This window comes from Artemia franciscana, chromosome 7, assembly GCF_032884065.1.
Source record: "Artemia franciscana chromosome 7, ASM3288406v1, whole genome shotgun sequence".
Taxonomy (NCBI): domain Eukaryota; kingdom Metazoa; phylum Arthropoda; class Branchiopoda; order Anostraca; family Artemiidae; genus Artemia; species Artemia franciscana.
The window spans coordinates 2,431,945-2,450,811 of record NC_088869.1 but is presented as its reverse complement, the minus strand read 5'-3'; the positions used below and the strand labels follow the sequence as shown (position 1 = coordinate 2,450,811).

The 18,867-nt window shown below is 33.3% G+C and overlaps 1 protein-coding gene across 3 annotated transcripts in view; it reads right to left on the bottom strand.

Moving 5' to 3' along the window:
* LOC136028728 (F-box/WD repeat-containing protein 7-like) overlaps window positions 1-17,593 on the bottom strand; it is a 32,210-nt gene extending 14,617 nt beyond the window's left edge. For 2 of the 3 annotated variants that reach the window (XM_065706601.1, XM_065706599.1), the window contains exons 1-4: window positions 17,359-17,593; window positions 14,885-15,029; window positions 13,470-13,616; window positions 5,669-5,884 (exon numbers count right to left, since the gene is read on the bottom strand). In XM_065706601.1, the coding sequence (XP_065562673.1) occupies window positions 5,669-5,884; window positions 13,470-13,616; window positions 14,885-15,016 (495 nt within the window). In that variant the 5' untranslated portion in view covers window positions 15,017-15,029; window positions 17,359-17,593. The remainder of the gene's footprint in view (window positions 1-5,668; window positions 5,885-13,469; window positions 13,617-14,884; window positions 15,030-17,358) is intronic. The other variant, XM_065706600.1, reaches the window with a different exon arrangement.
* Window positions 17,594-18,867: the final 1,274 nt, after the last annotated feature.

The following is an 18,867-nucleotide window of genomic DNA, read 5'->3' as shown; positions in this document are numbered from 1 at the left end:
TCTAATGCCCTTTTTCCGTGACCTAAAAGATTGGAGAAAAAAAAGTTCCCTTCCATCAATCAATCAATCAATCAATATTTATTAATTCAAATTAAATATATACAAAAACAATATTATGGCCCAACAGAGAGCAGAGCTCGTATAAGCCTTCGACACCCCCTTTTCTCCCAAGACATCAGATAAATATTTTGAAGTAGCCATTTGATTGACCATAGTAGAAATGCTAATAACTATGCCTTTTGGTGAAAACAAGACCCCACAGATCCCCTGAGAAAAGGACTGTAAGTTACGCAGTTTGCCGAAAATTCACAAGGTATTTCTTATTAAAAAATATGCGAAATTGTTTCATGGGAATTTTTTACGAGGGGGGGGTATGGGGAGGGAAGTCTTCGGAGGAAATATTCCAAGTGAAATTTTACATGGGCGTGGGGGAAATTTCCTGGCATAACTTGAGACACGGTAAGAAATTAGATAAAAAAAAACATGTTTTTTAACTGAAAATAAGGAACAACATTAAAACTAAAAACAAACAAAAACTATTCCGTAAATGAGTTAGACTACCTTTTCGTCAACCCTCGCTCTTCAAATAATGATTACTTAAACACAAGGGCTGTTGAGTTCAAGTAAGAATTATTTTTAAAAAGCTCTTAGACTTTAGAGTAAAGAGAGAAGGTTGAGTCCCCGTCATATTTGGAATAATTTCTGTGCATAATTTAATGCGGGTCCTTGGTTTCAGTCGTAAAAATCTTTTCTTTTTTTTTTCTTTTTTTACTATGAAGTAGGTACGGATGCCAGGGTCGTTATCTTTTCTCTCGTTTGTGTGTAATACTAAAATACAAAAAAATATTCTTTCGCAATCACTCCAATTTCTTTCGCAATGAAAGAACTACTAATTTTTAACTACAATTTAGACTTGTTTCCCAAGGCAAGTTGTTAATGATTTTGACAGTTTGTGTTAAATACCAATTATTCAATGTAGTTGTATTAGCAACAAGTTTGAACTGCGATTGTCCAGAACAAAGTAATACGTCTTATAACAAGATATGCAGAACAAATTAGAAAAATACTTATATACTTTAGCTAAACTTGTAGAAAATTCTTGGTATTATTACAATTCAAAAAGGTGCAAAACACTTATTCTTTTTCGAGAAGTTGGCGATGGGCCAATTGGGTGATGGCCAACTTTGTATCTCCACTAATATAGATTAGCATTATTGCACCAAAAAGTTGGTAGGGATAAAGAGACACCATCTTGAAGAATCCACTGTCCCAGATGTTGCCTCCAAACGTAAAGATTTTTAAATCTTTGTATGATTCTGGTTCAAGGTGCCAGATGCATTCCTTTCTACTCAAAGTTGACGGGGGGGGGGTAGGAGAAGTATTTTCGGGGAGGGGAGTAAATACCTACCTTTATGCTAATAGTTGGTGGTATGAGAGGCACGGCGGTTATTTAGTCCTCTGTTCAGTCTAATCAAAATTATCACGTAACTCCAGTACAAAGAAGGTGCAACGTGACCACCTTTCTACAGAGAAGTTGTCAATTTAAGGGGAAAGGGGATGTTAGAGGAAATATGGGACAACTTTACATCTAGGAAATTACACAAATCCAATTCATGAACAAATTCTTGTACAAAAAACTGATGTAATATGCCATCCTCAGCTGTCCAAGTTCCAAAGTCGATTTTCTTACCGTGGGCCCATTTCTTAATATCACTACTAAGAAATAGTAAAATATTAAAAATATCACTCCAATTTCTTTTGCAATGAAAGAATTACTAAAGTTTAGGAGGTATCTATGGTAGCACTAATCAGTCTCCGTTCCAAGCAAAGAAAACTCAACCAAATCACGAAGAGGAGACGCTTTTAAAAATAAAAGGCAGCTGTTTGGAACCCGTGGGAAAAATACTCATTATCTGGACCTCTAAAATTTTCTATATGTTATTCAAAAAAACAAGCAATGAAACGAGCGAGCCCTTGCATATCTTAAAAACATTCTGAAACTTTAAACTGAAACTGCTTTATTGTCTGCTAGAATGGAGCTTTCCACTCGAAAGCAGAAACAGGGTTCGATGAAGCGAAAGCTTAGTGGAACAATTTCAGATAGTCCTTTATGGCATGCGTAGTCTAAAAAACTCCACTTCACATATCACATTACAAGTTCTAGCTCAAGAAAAAACAAAAACAATCCTTTTCTGAAAAGCTTTTTCTGATTAACTATTTAAACGATTGCGTCACTTTTGGGAAAAACACTGATAGCATTTTTAGGAGATATATGTGTTAATTTGGGTATAAGTAAAAGAGATTAGCCTGAAAAAAACCAATGATACTTGCATGATCAACCACAGTCACCTTATATGAAATCTCTGATCATTTTGTCAGTTGATTCACTAACCAGCCAATTATTAAGCAGGTAAAGACACTTGTTTTGTTTTTGCTTCTTTCTGCTTATTTTAGAAGCTGTAATTATAACTAAAAATTCCTCAGCTAATTAAAAGTTAAAAAAAATAATAACGGTATCTATTCAATACATTTAACAACATTCCTTGAACAATATTCAAAAACAGTTTCTGATCAAGTACCTCCACGAAACTTTCATTTTTGAGGAAGACAGACGAGATGTTCTGGGCTGAAATAAGAGGGACAAAACTGAAAAAGACGGCCAGTATCTTTGTGACCGATTATCGTCACCTTACAAGCGATTCCAGACCGTTGTAAATTAATTAAGGAATCCCAGACTTAATTGTGCGATCTGCTAACCCATTAAACACCCCCTATGAAGTAAGTACCCATCTTTTGTAGTAGGGATACACATTTTTTCTCCTTTTGTGTATGAACTTAACCAGGGCTTGTGCAAAAATCCAAGGCGAGATAAAATAACAATTTTAAGACTTTTTCTTCAATACTTCTTTCAATATCATAGTAACAATATCTGTGTAATAATTCCACAGAACAAAGTAACACGTCAGGAGGATGTGAAGAAGGACTTTCAGCCATTCTTATCAAACAGTTCGTGGTAACGAACTGTAGTAAGGAGCAACCCCGCTCAATGGTAACCGAAACTCTAAAAAATGGAATTTTGATACCAATAATTACATCAAAAGAATCACATTTTAATGCTGATTTTAAATATACAAGTTTCATCAAGATCAGTTATACTCATCAAAAGTTACGAGCCTGAGAAAATTTGCATCATTTTAGAAAATAGGGGGAAACACCCCCTAAAAGTCATTCAACTTAACGAAAACCACACCATCAGATTCAGCGTTTCAGAGAACCTAATTGTAGAAGTTTCAAGCTATTATCTACAAAAATGTGGAATTTCGCATTTTTTGCCAGAAGGCAAATCACGGATGCGTGTTTATTTGTTTTTTTTTCCCAAAGGTGATCGTATCGAGTGATTAGTCCTAGAATGTCGCGAGAGGGCTCATTCTAACGGAAATTAAAAGTTCTAGTGCCCTTTTTAAGTGACAAAAAAATTGGAGGGCACCTAGGCCCCCTCCCACGTTTTTCCCAAAAGTCAGCGGATCAAAATTCTGAGAAAGCCATTTTATTCACCATAGGCGAAAAAACCTAATAACTATGTCTTTAGGGACGACTTAATCCCCCACAGTCCCCGTGGGAGAGGCTGCAAGTTACAAACTTTGACCTGTGTTTACATATAGTAATGGTTACTAGGAAGTGTACAGACGTTTTCAGGGGGATTTTTTTGGTTTAGGGGGGAGAGTTGGGGGGGGTTAAGTGGGAGGATATTTCCATGAAGAAACTTCTCATGGGGGAAAAGAATTTCAATGAAGGGAGCGCAGGATTTTCTAGCATTATTTCAAAATACAATGAAAAAATAAATTTTTTCTACTGAAAGTAAGGAGCAGCATTAAAACTTAAAACGAACAAATATTATTACGCATATGAGGGGTTTACCTCCTCGTTATAGCTCAATCTTTACGCTAAAGTATTTTTAGTAATTTCAACTATTTATTCTACGGCCTTTGTGATTCAGAGGTCATTCTTAAGGAATTGGGACAAAATCTAAGCTTTAGTGTAAAGAGCGAGGTATCGACGAGGGTTGAACCCCCTCATATACGCAATAAAAACATACGAATATAGAAGTTCGTTACGTAAGTTAATTCGTAAGTTACGTATATTTTTTACCAACGAAAACGTTAGTAAAAAATTAAATGTTCTATTTGCTTTTTTAAATAATCAAAAACTTGGAGGGCAACTAGGCCTCCTCCCTCACTCCTTTTTTCTCAAAATCTTCCGATTAATTGCAATTAATTAATATACAAATTTCATTTTAATTATTTATGTGCGGAGAGCCAAGATCAAAACATGCATTAATTCAAAAACGTCCAGAGATTAAGTAAAAAAACAAGTTTTTTTAAATGAAAGTAAGGAGCAACATTAAAACCTAAAACGAACAGAAATTACTCCGTATATGAAAGGGGCTTTTCCTCCTCAACGCCCCAATCTTTAAGCTAAAGTTTCTCACTGTTTTAAAACTAGAGTTAAGAGAAAGAGTCAAACTTTAGCGTAAAGAGCAGGGCGTTGAGGAGTAAAACCCCCTTTCATATACGGAGTAATTTCTGTTCGTTTTAAGTTATAATGTTGCTCCTTACTTTCATTTAAAAAAACTTGTTTTTTATATTTAATTAATAGATAGAACTATGGATTTATTCAACGACTCAATCATGAATTTATAACAATAAAAGCACATAAAATATAAAATACCCGCCGCAAGACTCTATGGCCGGGAATGCAAGGAGAGTAACAATTTATCAGACCGATGTCGAGGACATCAAACCGAGGAAATCAAAAGAAGAAAATTAAAAGGAAGAAATGTTGAAGGAATTCAAGATACTCCAGCTTGGTTTAATAAGTTACAGGTTCTGAAAGTAAGACAGATAATTAGAACTTGTCGTTGCCTTTTTCCTGACTAATTACCAGTCAGGAAATTTTGTACACTAATGTTGCAGTTTTTTCAATCTTGAGGTTCTTAGTGATTAACTTATTAATTTTTATTTTAATTAACTAGATTTATTAATCGATTTCTCCCGAATTATGAATCTCGTCGTGTCGGTAATTACATCATAAGCATAGAAGTGGAACCAGGGCCAGCTTTCCTACAGGATTTCTGGCCGATTCCAGGTTATTCACGGGTTCGACTCGTGGAGTCAGCTTAGTACCTACGAGCTTTTAGAAGTCACTGAGTAGCTATCTGAGTAGCTGAGTTAGGTAACAGCTAAGTTTTTTTTTTTTGTTAGATTGGTTATATCCTTTCAGGTTTTACTCGATTTATTGTTTCGTCAGTGGTTAGTAATTAGTTAAATTGTAAAATCGTTAAAAATATCTAACTAACCCCTATAACTTATTTTTGTATTTTTCTTTGGGGGGTTATTAGCAGGTTGGTTAACTTGGTAATTTTCTTTTAACAAAACGGGGTTGACCCGATTGATCATGAACAGTATTTCAAAAGCTATTGTCATTAAACCGTTAAAGTAAAATTTTCCTTTCGGGAAAAGTTATTCGTAACGTTTGAGGAAGAGAGAGAGAGAGAGAGAGAGAGAGAGAGAGAGAGAGAGAGAGAGAGAGAGAGAGAGAGAGAGAGAGAGAGAGAGATAGAGAGAGAGAGAGAGAGAGAGAGGTTTGGACAAATTTACGAGAGACACACCTGAACACAGCGAACAGTATCTTCGTGACCGACCATCGTCACCTTACAAGCGATTCCAGACCATTGTAAATTAATTGAGAGATCCCAAACCTTGATTGTTCGGTCAGTTGATCCACTAATCAGTCTATTATCAAGTAAGTGAAGACACCTGACTGTACCAGAATGACCACAAAGCGTAATAACCGACCAGGGACTATTCGTACGCATATCCCATACCTGTAACGGATCATCAATTTGAAAATGTCACAAAAGGGAATAGATATTCATTTCTGATGAAAATACAATAGAGAGAAGTGTGCAAATATAATATAATAAATTAAATTACTATATTGTATGTGACATACATTATAATATTTAAATTATCATAATATTTAAATTCATATATCATCTATCATAAGCTAACGCAAGTGTTACTAAAAACTCACCACTGTACGAAGCCACCTAGGGCCTAAACAGCTGGGGACATTCCTCCTACATCCCAATCTATTCAAACTTTCCCTCTTAACACCCTCCCAAGAAGTTTCAATTTCCTTCCGACCCTATCTTATGATCTCTTCCTACCCCTTTCGGAGACAACCTTATCGCTTGGGCCAGGATGGAAGGTCAAAAACACAATCTTTGGCAATCTGTCATCCTTCATACGCAAAACATGCTTTAGTCATCCCAGCCTTTCTCTCGTTAAAATGCTAGAAACTGGGATCGACCGCATTTTCCATAAAGTTTGCTGTTTGAATTACGTGAAATACGGTGATTAAAAGGGGTACCCAAAACTACTTGTAGAAAATTTTTCTAGAAAATATCTAACAAATCCTCTTCCATCTTCCGACGCGCCTTCGTTTCATACCTATACTGACTACTATCATTACAGTAGCTTCCCATATTCTAATCGTTGTTCGAAGACTATCTGCCTATTCTTTCCAACTGTTTTCAACTGCAAAAAAACTTCCTGGGCCTTGACTATTCTAATTTTCAATGCATTCCCCATTATTACTAATAATACTACTCAGGTAAACGAAGCTATCTACTTGATTAATCTCCTTGTTTTCCAACATCACCCCTTCACCTTCATTTGTTCCAAGTCTAAGCGACTTTGTCCTCTAAACGTTAAACTTCAAACCTATTATTGTACCTTGAACTCTCCAAACCTCCAAAACATCATTTAATTTGCTAACTTTTTCATCTAGGAGATTCAAATTATGTGCATAGTCTAAGTCTATGAGAGTCTTAGCCTCCCATTTCATTCCATGCTCTCTCAAAGCCTTTGTTGTCTTCCTCAGGACAGTCTATCAAAATAATCCATATAAATGGGGATGGAACGCAACCCTGTTTAACTCCTGATTCAATACGAAACAAGCTACTAGCTCCATTTCCTATCTTAACTTCAGCAATATTTTGCTGGTACATTTTACTAACATTTTCGTCAGAGATGCTCAAATTATCAGTATAATCAAAGTTTAAGAGAGTTTCGTTTAACATGAGTTTCTTTCCATGATCTTCCTTAGCCTTCACCATATTTCTTACTACAAATACCTTGTAAATGGGGATAGAATGAAACCCTGCTTAACTCCTTATTCACTATAAAACCAGTTACTAACCTCATTTCCTACCTTAACCACATCAATGTTGAACTCATCACTTTAATGTATTTATATGATATACAATACAAGGATAGGACATTCCCTAAATCTAACTAAATCAAGCACTTGTTGACAACCTATTAACTTCAAGACTGAAGAGGCCTGATGACTCAGCCACTTCTCAATTATTAATTTAGGATTAAAAATTTGGTCGACACGTCCTTTCCCCTCCCTAAAACAACACTGTTCTTCTCTTATAGTTTTATCTATAACGTCACTAAGTATAATCATACTAATTAATTTGTTTCCTATGGAAACCAAGCACAAATTATTATTTGCAAAACATATAAATTATTGTTAATCAAAATTAAACAAAATATAATAAGGATGACAAACATAAACAAACTGAGATAATGTATGAAACACACACTATTTTTAATAACAAAGAAATGTGGATAAACATACAGCTTTTTTGCATATTTTTCCAGTTTATTAATAGTGACTTTTTGCACTTTTAGAGATTATTAGAAATGTGTAGAAGCATCCAGTCTTCTAAATATTATTTCAGTTTATTTGCTGTGTCTTTTTGCGCTTTTTTTGCGACAAAAAGGAAGAAAGTGGTAAGGGGAGGCCAAGAGGGAGAGATTGTTGGTGCAGGAAGTGGTGGTATTTGGTTGTAAAATGATACACAGTAGGGCTCGGCACCGTTTCCGATTTTAGCTCAAACAGAAACGGTAAAAAACCGCAATTAAAAACGGACGACAAACAGATTCAAACAGAAACGGAAAAAAAACGATATTCCGTTTCTTTTTTCCCAAAAAACAGAAACAGTCAGTCTTTTTCTTTTTAATGGTCGTTTTAACAGATACTTCCGTTTTTTTCGGTTTATGAAAGTAAAATGAACATTAACAAATATTGGTTAATAAGAAAAAAAAAAAAAAACAAATATAAAACGGACCAATCATTCCCCAAAAAAGATCAAACAGACGCCAGTTTGCCCCCCCCCCCCTGCTGAAATTTAGTTTCTTGCAAAATCTTGTCAAAATCTGCACAATTCAAGCATCAAAAGAAATAGATCAGTTTTATAGTTTATATTTATCTTTATAGTATATATATATATATATATATATATATATATATATATATATATATATATATATATATATATATATATATATATAATATATATATATATATATATATATATGTATATATATATATATATATATATATATATATATATATATATATATATATATATATATATATATATATATATGTATATATATATATATATATATATATATATATATATATATATATATATATATATAGATATATATATATATATATATATATATATATATATATATATATATATATATATATATATATATATATATATATATATATATGATGCTAAATAGTTACTTTAAGTTCTTTTTTAGTTTTTACTGTTATTTTCATTTTATTTGGTAAAATTGGCTGTAACTTCACCCCCCCCCCCCCCAGGATTTTGATGAAATTATCATCATCAGCTCCCTCCGCCTCACCCCCTAGCGTACCAATATATAGCTAAAATTTGCTTATAAAGTATAATATTTTCATAATACTTAGGCATATTTCATTAATATTAACCTAATTTCACTTCTTGAGTGAGGTGGGTTAAAGAGATAAGTGCCTATACAGCACAAATGGTATACATCCCCTGTGTTTTATTAGCATGAATTTAATTTTACAGGAAACCGAGGTGAAACAATAGACACATGACAAAATGCTTTGAAAACACATAATTTGGGCTATATATTTGCACATTAGAGGGTGGGGATAGGGTAAAGTATATAATACATATATAAAGCATAAAGATATATATATATATATATATATATATATATATATATATATATATATATATATATATATATATATATATATATATATATATATATATATATATATATATATATATATATATATACTAAAAAGGGGAAAACACCGCCTAAAAGCCACAGAATCTTAATGAAAATCGCACCATCAGATTCTGCGTATCAAAGAAACCTATTGTGGATATTTTAAGCTCCTACCTGCAAAAACGTGGAATTTTGCGTTTTTTGCCAGAAAAAAAAATCACAGATGCGTGTTTATTTCTTTTGTTTTTTTTTCCACAGGGGTGATTGTATTGACTCATTGGTTCTAGAATTTTACGAGAGGGCCCGTTCAAACGAAATTAAAACTTCTAGTGCTCTTTTTAAGTGACCGAAAAAACTGGCCCCCTCCCACGCTAGTTTTTTCTCAAAGTCATCAGATCAAAATTTTGAGATAGCTATTTTGTTTACCATAGTGGAAAAATCTAACAGCTGTGTCTTTGAGGACGACTTAATCTCCCACTTTCCCCGGGGAAAGGCTGCAAGTTATGAACTTGGCCTATTGTTTACGCATAGTATTGGCTATTGGGAAGCATACAGACCTTTTCAGAGGGGATTTTTTCTGGTGGAGAGGGGGGGGGTGTCAGGGGGAGAGGGTTACTGTAGGATGATCTTTCTATGGAGGAATTTTTCATGAGAATAGAAGAAATTCCATGAAGGACTTCCAATGAGTGGATTTCGCTGCATTATTAAAAAAAAAGAAACAAATCAGAAAAAGTTTTTTTTCAGCTAGAAGAAAGGAGTAACATTAAAACGAACAGAAATTATTACGTATATGAGGGGATTTACTCCCAGGTAAATTGTTTAAGAATGACCCCTGAATGACAAAAGCTGTTTAATTAGACTAAATTTGAAAGTACTAAAAAAAAACTTTAGCATGAAGAGCGATGTATTGACGAGGGGGCGATTCCCCTCATATAAGTAATAATATCTGTCCATTTTAAGTTTTAGTGTTGCTCCTTACTTTCAGTTGAAAAAAGTTTTTTTTTTAAAATTTAGTACATCTATATAGCTACATTAGCCTACCTTAAATTGCTACTATGTTAAATTTCTCTGATTACAAGCTCCTTCTCATTCAGACATTTTTTGAACTAACGAAACTCACCCTGGAAGCTTGGATTGGACTCAATACGTGGGAAAAGTCCAAATCCAATAAAAATCGCAAGAATATGATATGATTCTATTCATAATCAAAGCACGGAAAATGAAGAAAACGGGTTTAAGAAAAACAGAAACGGTAAAAACGATAAGAAATAAAAAGGAACAGAAACAAAAACGGTAAAGAAAGAACAGCTACCTGTTTTTCCATTTTCTAAAAATATAAAACAGAAAACGGTGGAAAATAAAACAGAAACAGAAACGGTACCGACCCCTAATACACAGAAGCACAAGCAAACAAGTGATATGGTACGAAAAGTATAGAGTAAAGTAACATCAATCAACGCCCTGCTAATCAGTTTTGACTTGTATTTTATAACAATATGCTAAATAAGGTTATGAAAAAATATATTGAACCTTCTCCCATTAAGATTTCCTACTTTTTATACTAAACTAGGGAAAATACATAATTACATCAACTTATTGTTTACTTTATTGATTGAATATTTATAGACGGTGTTGTTTTCCACCTACAAGAACGAATATGAAAAGGAAACGCGTGGAGAGAATCATATAAATTGACGATTTCTGTGGCCAAATCGGCCTGTCACAAGGCCTCGAGGAGAGGCAACCCTTGAGGTGAAGATATACAAGAGCTGGCACGACTTTGATCTGTTCCGTCAAATTAAGATGCTTTGCCCTTTGATGACTAATTATTACCAATAAAAACTAGGGTCTTTTGTTTTTCATCGAAATGGTAAACTCACAGTTATTATTTAGTATACATTGAGCAATTTAAACATAGCTTAATGTTGCATATACACTGTTATTGTACGAAGTTTTGCATATTAATATTGTACATTATCTCATTTTATGCTTATCTTATTAGCCTTATCGAATTATCATTTCGTCTATGTCACGTCCAAAAATCACATGCGACATTTCCAAACTTCTCAAATAACTGTTAAAAACTATTATCTAAGTTGTTCTCAACAAGGCAATCAGCAGGGCAATAGGTTTTAAATTGTACATTCATGTGAAAAAAAAATATTAGTATCTTATATTATGTGGCTTTCCCGTAGTAAATATTTATCTATCGACCATGTTATGCCTAGAGGTCGTACCTGATATTTTCCCACGTCTGAATTAATTGCCGAGAACTATTTAATAAGCTGTTCTCAAAAGAAAAATCGGCAGTACAATGTAGACGAAGAGGATTGAAATGTAATCATCTTCCGTTTTCGAACAACATAATAAACAATTTTGGGCAATTATTTCAGGAGTTTGAAAATGTCAGATACGTCTTTTAGGCGTAATACTAACACTATGTCCAATCCCATTTTAATCCTCGTAAGTGAAACTACCCTGCTCATCGTCTCTTTATGAAAAGTATACCTCCCGGTTTTTGACAATTATTTCGGGATTATGAGAATGTCATACAACCTTTGGGCGTCAGAGCCACAAATTATACTATAAATGTTATTGCTAATATTAAATTACTCATATTAATTATATTATTATATAAAACATTACAAATATTAGTTTATTATAAATTTTACAAAACGTAAATTATATTATATTATAACATATAATAACATTATTATGTATTATAAAAAAAGACAGAAGAAAAGCGAAAATGAGGTTTTATAAGGTCAAGGAAAATACTGTAAGGAACAAAAACAAATATTTCAAGAAGACAGGTGCTTCTTTTCATCAGCAATATTATGAAAAGTCCCCCCCCCCAAAAAAAAAAATCTTGTTCACATATTCTGAGTCACAATAGAAACGATTTAAACAAGAAAGAAGAGAATAAAATAGTGGATGTTAAAATGAATCAAAATCAAAATTGGAAGAATTAAAAAGCTATCAACGCGGAATAAAATAACAGAAAAAATATGAAACAATAAACCCAAATAAAAAAAGGTCAGCCATTCCAAAATCAAACAACTAACGATATTCTCAATTAGAATCAAGACAAATGACTCTGCTTCTCTTTTGTTTTTGTGGTGGCAGGCCAATGTGGTTTACAAAGTTCTCTTAATTATATCATGAAAAGAGAAATCACCAATGCTACAGCACAAACACAAAAAAAAAAAAAAAAAAAAAAAAAGAGACAGAAGGAGAAAAGGAAGACTGTTTTCCTAAATTAGTGATTAATATAGACCAGCACTTGAATGAGGCCTTAACCCTACTCATCCATACAATCACATAGGTCAAACAGTATAGCCACACACAATCAACCATAAAGAATAATCCATGGACAGGCAGTCATGTCGTCAATAAGTATAAGTCGTCATTTACCGAACAATAGAAAAAATAATATAGACAAATAATTCAGAGGCAACACCCAACATAAGGGCTCATCAGGAGAATACACTGGCCTATATAGGGTTTCGCCACTCTAAATTCTCTACCCAGCACAGTGTTGTGGCTACCACAGAATATCCATGGCATCCCCGCGTCAGGTATCACCCCCAAAATACATGCCATCAAAATATTGATATTTATTAAATCAAGAGCTTAAGTACTGAAAAGCATTTATCAAGATAAGAGGGAAGAAAAAAATTGTAATACAATAAATAAAATAATTTTTTTTGAAGAAAAACCTTCAAAAACTTTTTTTTGAAAAAGGAAAGAACAACTTCTTTTGTTGATACTGTTACAAATATACACTCCATTGATTGCATACCCTTACTTGACTCTCTGGCATTAAGGAAAATCAGTCAAAACCAACCCAAAATCTACCAAAGAGCCAGTCTGTCATCAAATCTATTCCAATTGGTAGAATTTTAAATATATCTTTTTGCTTACTCCCAGAGTACACCCTAAATTATTGTTATGTTCCTAAGAATACCCCTCCATCAACCTATAAGTACTGACTTTTATTTAATATTTTGAAAAAAAATAACACTCCTCAACACAACAAGTGCAACAGTTTTCTAATATTTGGAAAAATATAATACTTCCCTGAAAAGAAAATCTGAAACTTCATCCACCCCAATAATTTTTTTGGCGAATTCTTTGCTTAATTTTTTTTCTTTATTTAGGATACCAGGTTAATGTAATTCTTAAAGATATTGAACTAATATACACATTTTTGGTCTCGTTGACTCAGGCTAAATGATCTAATAAGCTAGATGACTTCAAATAAGGCTTTACATATAAAAGGAAAAGAACGACAGTTAAGGAGAAAAGACGTACCCGAATAGTTTTGTCATGAGATCCACTAACAATACGAGATCCATCAAATTGAATGCATGTAATGGCCTGAGTGTGTCCTTCAAAAGTACGAACGTGACAATATCCTCGCCTCCAATTTCTTTGTAATTTATACCTCTCAACAAATACCTATAAGGGAATAATTCTATATGACGCTTGTATTGACAACTTGTAGTCGATCCTAACTTGGATAGGGAAGTACGTAGAAAGATATTCCGGCCAAGCGTCTTCCTCCAAAATTTCACAGTCTGTTTCAATTTGTTTCCACGTTTTATGCACTTTTTTTTTAGAGCTGGCCTATCTTTTAGAAGCCTTGATCCCCCCCCTCTCCCAAGAAATATTGTCTGTGTACGTTTGTTTCATTTTGAAACTGATTAATAAGCGCCACTTCATTTGACATTTTAAATTACTGCGCATAAATTTACTTATCGGTTTCATATTTTATGTTTTTATATAAAATTTTCATATTCATATTCATATTTTACTATAGGTTTCGGCTTGCACCTAGCAATTTGTTATCTGTTTTAAATTCCTAGAACTGATTCTGCTTAATAATGAATGAAAACTTTTACCAAAAACTTCATTTAATTTAGTTACGTAATTGCTTGTTTAACTTAATTTAATTTTAAGAAAATACCCTAAAAGGATGTGTCTAAAACAAGAAATAATGCCCAAACTTTTCCCTCAAGCTAGATAAATTCAAAGGCGATCATAAACCAGGGCTTTGAAATCAAAAAACTATAATTCATGACTAAGCATCAGCACTGTTTCTGCTTTTACGTCTGTTTCTCTTTTTGTCTAACCTATTTCTGTTTTTCCAAAAAACCGATCAGAAAGGAGAAACAGGTCACCTGTTTTTGACAGTTCTGTTTCTGACCCGTTTTTTTTTTTCTTTTCTTTCTTCATCCAGGAGCAACCCGGCTCAATAGTAACCGAAACCCTAAAAAACGGAATTTTGATACCAATAGTAACATCAAAAGAATTGCATTTTTATGCTGATTTTAAATATATAAGTTTCATCAGGTTTAGCCGTACCCATCAAATTTACGAGCCTGTAAGTTTTATTGTTTTAAAAAATAGAGTTGTGAGAAAGAGTCGACCCTTAGCGTAAAGAGCGAGGCGTTGAAGAAGTAGCAGCCCCTTTCATATACGGGTATATTTCTGTTCGTATTATGTTTTAATGTTGCTCGTTACAGGCAGTAAATAATTTTTTTTTTAATTTAATTTCCTGAAAAACAGAAACAGTGCTAATTATTTACGCACTTGGAAATAGATGGCACTGTATTTAATCCTTGTATTTTCTCTTATAAAAAAAATAAAATAAAAAAGGCTCGGCTCTACGAACTAATTTTTTAATTGCCTTATGAAATAAATATAAAAAAAGCAAGGCGAAATACATTTACTCTCTTCCAGTCGACAGACCCATCTTCCTTTCGATGAGAACGCATTTGGCGTTCATGACCTGTTTTCGAGAAAGGCCAAGTACTGCTTAAAGCTAAACGCTGCCAGATCTTGTCGTTAGATGCCATACTTCGCCATAACCTGTAAAAATATTCCGCTGATTGTATATGACTGTAATTAGAAACTTCGTAATATTAATATAGTAGTTCCAATTTAATTACAAATTTAGCATATAATTTAAATTAACAACTTATAATCATAACAAAAAACTGAATTTTTTAACAGATTGAAAAGTTATAACCAGTGGACAATATGCATCCTATACTTGTCTAGAAGAAACTATTTTATCGAATCATTGGTAAATAGCTGCTTCAGACTCAGCTATTTTAAGCCACATTGAGCCATAAAATCCATAAGCATATCAGAGGTGTTTTTGAAGAGACTTCAAGGAAGTTATAAACTTCGAGTTCTTTTCCTAAGCCAGACAAAAGTTAAAATTGTTTCAATATTTTCATAACAAATCTTATCTTAATTTTTTTTAAACATTTTATTCAGTTTTTTTAATATTTTTTTGAAATTTTTTCGTGTTCAAATCGTACAACTCTGAACAATCTCAGATTCAGAAGCTATCATCCAAAGAAGTGTACTGGGTCTTTAAAAATCTGATAATTACTTACACTTATCATGTAGGACAAATTACTCAATGTCTTGTTCTTTACTTTAAATTAAATTTTACATACTTCTGCATGCGGAGTTTTTTTTTTTTTTTTTTTTTTTTTTTTTTTTTTTTTTTTTTTGCCAGAAGAAAGTCACGGATGCCTGTTTATGTGTTTTTTTTTTCTAGCGGTTATTCTATTGAACCAACGGTGCCAGAACATCAGGAAATGGCTTATTCGAGAGAAAATTAAAAGTTCTAGTGCCCTTTTTAAATGACCAGAAGGATTGGTTGGGAGCTAGGTCCCCTCCCAAGGCATAAAATAATAAACTACAATAATGGACAGCAGTAATAAAAATGGCAAAAAATAGTAAACTGCAATAATGGACAGCAGTAATAAAAATGGCAAAAAATAATAAACTGCAATAAGTCCCTTTTTAACCCAACCTTAAGATCGAATTTTACATACTTGTGAATGCTGCTCAATTGCATTTCTATCGTTTATTTGTGGTTACAACCAACAACTTTTCTTAAAATTAGCAAAAATTTGGGTTTGAAATTCAAGGTATTCTTTTCCTAACACTCAGCACTTTCTAACGTTTGAGACTTAAACATGACATAGAATATGTTACAAAAGGCATGATACACACCACGACCTAAAATAGGTAAAAGAGGAAGATTTTTTTTTAACTGAAAAAATTGAATTTTTTTTTAACAAACAATAAGCTGCAATAATGGACAGCAGTAATAAAAATGGCAAAAAATATCTGGTGGTTTACATTGCAGCATTGTTTAATATGCATCTATTAACCTTTAAAAATACGTTCTTCAATTGGATTTTTTTTTGCCCACAGCATGGCTAGTGTTAACATCTAGAGATAAATAGATCATATCTACCTTCTGGAATTTTTCTATTTTAAAATAGTTTTTGCGGAGAATCCAATTTGTGTTTTGGACAATTTGATTTTAAACTTTCGCTAAAGTGAAAATCAGGTATTGATGCCTGGGAGATGCCCGTAATTTCAATAGTATTTTCTGGATCAATGTTAAATATTTATTCTGCATAAAAGATTTGACAACCCTGGCAAGCAGTACGTGTACCAGTAGATAAAAATATATTAGGCAGATACTATCATGAAATAAATTCATTTATGCCATTTTACTACTAATTTTGTTGCTGAAAGCTTACATTAAAAGGTTATTAAGAATTGTAAGTAATGCTCTCCAACATTTTGAGTCAATATTTAGTGAAAATTATTGATAGATTATGAGCACAAAATTAAAAAATTAAAAAAAAGCAATAAATATATGTTGAGTAATACAGAATCCATAGATCAAATCATGCTGTAGTAATACACCTCAGGGCCGCCAGAGAGACCTTAGTAGTCAAGAAACTTAGATGATCCGACTACCTACCTTAAATATCTGTGGAGGACTTTAATTTTTCACATTTTATATTGTTATTTTCTTAAGCTAGTCTTGAAGTTTGAAATATTCCTTAACACCTTTGTTTATATTTGAAGGTCCGCTTTTCAAACTTCGTGCCCATTTAATAGGAATTTTTATCAACAAATTACTGCTAATTAATAATTATTTTTCTGCTAGCTAAATTAGTATTAACAGGTAGGATCAGGGTTACCATCCCTAGTGATTTAAAACTATTTCTAGTCATTTTTTTATTATTTTCTAAACAAAAAACTCACCAAATTAGCTAAAAAATCACTAGATTATTGAAGGAAATAATCAACCAAAACATCACTAAAATCTAGTAATTTTTTTCTTAACGGCTGGCAACCCTGATTATCTATTTCTTACCTGCAAACTCCCTGAGATCTTGCAAGAGACTTGTAGTCAAGGAAAGACAATATTTTTTCCACAACATTTGCAGGCAGGAAGGCAAAAGGATCCTGGCAATTAGGAATGCAATAACAATGTAGTCTGTCTTGGACAACAGATGATATTGTATGATTCTGTCCTGGACCACACAGAGGCTAAAATATGTTTGACAAGTCAGTATGACATAAACAATACATCTTCAAAACACATATTTGGGAAGGTACGCGTAGAACCCAGCCCCGTTCAATTCAACTCATTTAAGCCAGCCCTCTTTCAATTCAACTCCCGTTCAACCAAACCTACATTCCACTAGACACCTTTCAGTAAATTTACTTTGGCTGACCACATTTAAATGGAAGAACCTAAATAAACAAAAGTAGTACCCAGGCCTGGGTTTACCAATGGGCCCACTAGGCCCGGCCTAGGGGCACACGACACCAAGGTTGCAATAAATTATCACTGAATGATTTTTTTCTTGACCAACTGGACTGCTATGATTTATCGTCCAAGTGCCAGGGGCACTCCGCTGCCACGCAGCCTATTCACAAAAAAGGGATTTTAAAACAACACAGGAATACCGTGGCCACTTATGAACTGTCAGGTGTCTCACAAGAATGGCGGCTCAGAGTTCGGTATCACCCCTCTCTTTAATTATTTTTAGCTCATCAGTTACGTTGTGTTTAGTAATTCCACTATCCCTGAATTTTTGGGAATAAGCCTAAAATTCTCACCAAAACACTTGAGCCTACAGGTGTCAAAGCTTTTAATACGGCCCTGGTAGTACCATTAGATTCATTATTTTATAATCTATACAAATACCACAACATTTTTTCTGAAAATGCACCCCTCCACCCTGTATAGTCTATTTCTCCATTGTTTTGCAATCCGCGATGCGTCATATATTCTTTGTTAGCAACGTTTCTCGAATTTTTGACCCATTGAAAAGCATTTCACCAAGAGATTTTAATATAATTGTTGGATAAAAATGTTGCTTGAAAAGATTTAAAAATGTGGTGCCAATAGATGGAAACATAGCGACGTGATTAATAGAAACAAGCCGCGATTACAGAGTAACAATTCCATTACTTTTATTAAAATGCTTTAGCATTTACTTTTAGTTTTTTTATGTATCCAAGGACCATGGAACCATCAGAGGGAGATGGGGATGGGTGCATTGTCAGAAAACCCCCATGATATCTGGGGAAATTTAAAATAAAGAATCTAAGGTACTGCTTTATTTTATTGCCATTTTTTCTTTAGATCTAATCAACCACAGCAAATTTACCCCCACATGCAACCAGCTAAGTGAATTAGGATTGAATTGCATTAGGGTTGCATGAGGGTTGAGATAAATGAGGTCATGTTAAATGAAGTTTAAAGTGTTGAGTTAACCAGGGGTTGAGTTGACTGAGAGTTGAGCTGTAAGAGGATTAAGTTAAACATCTGTTAAGTTGAACGGGGTAGAGTTAGACGAGGGCTAAAAAATGG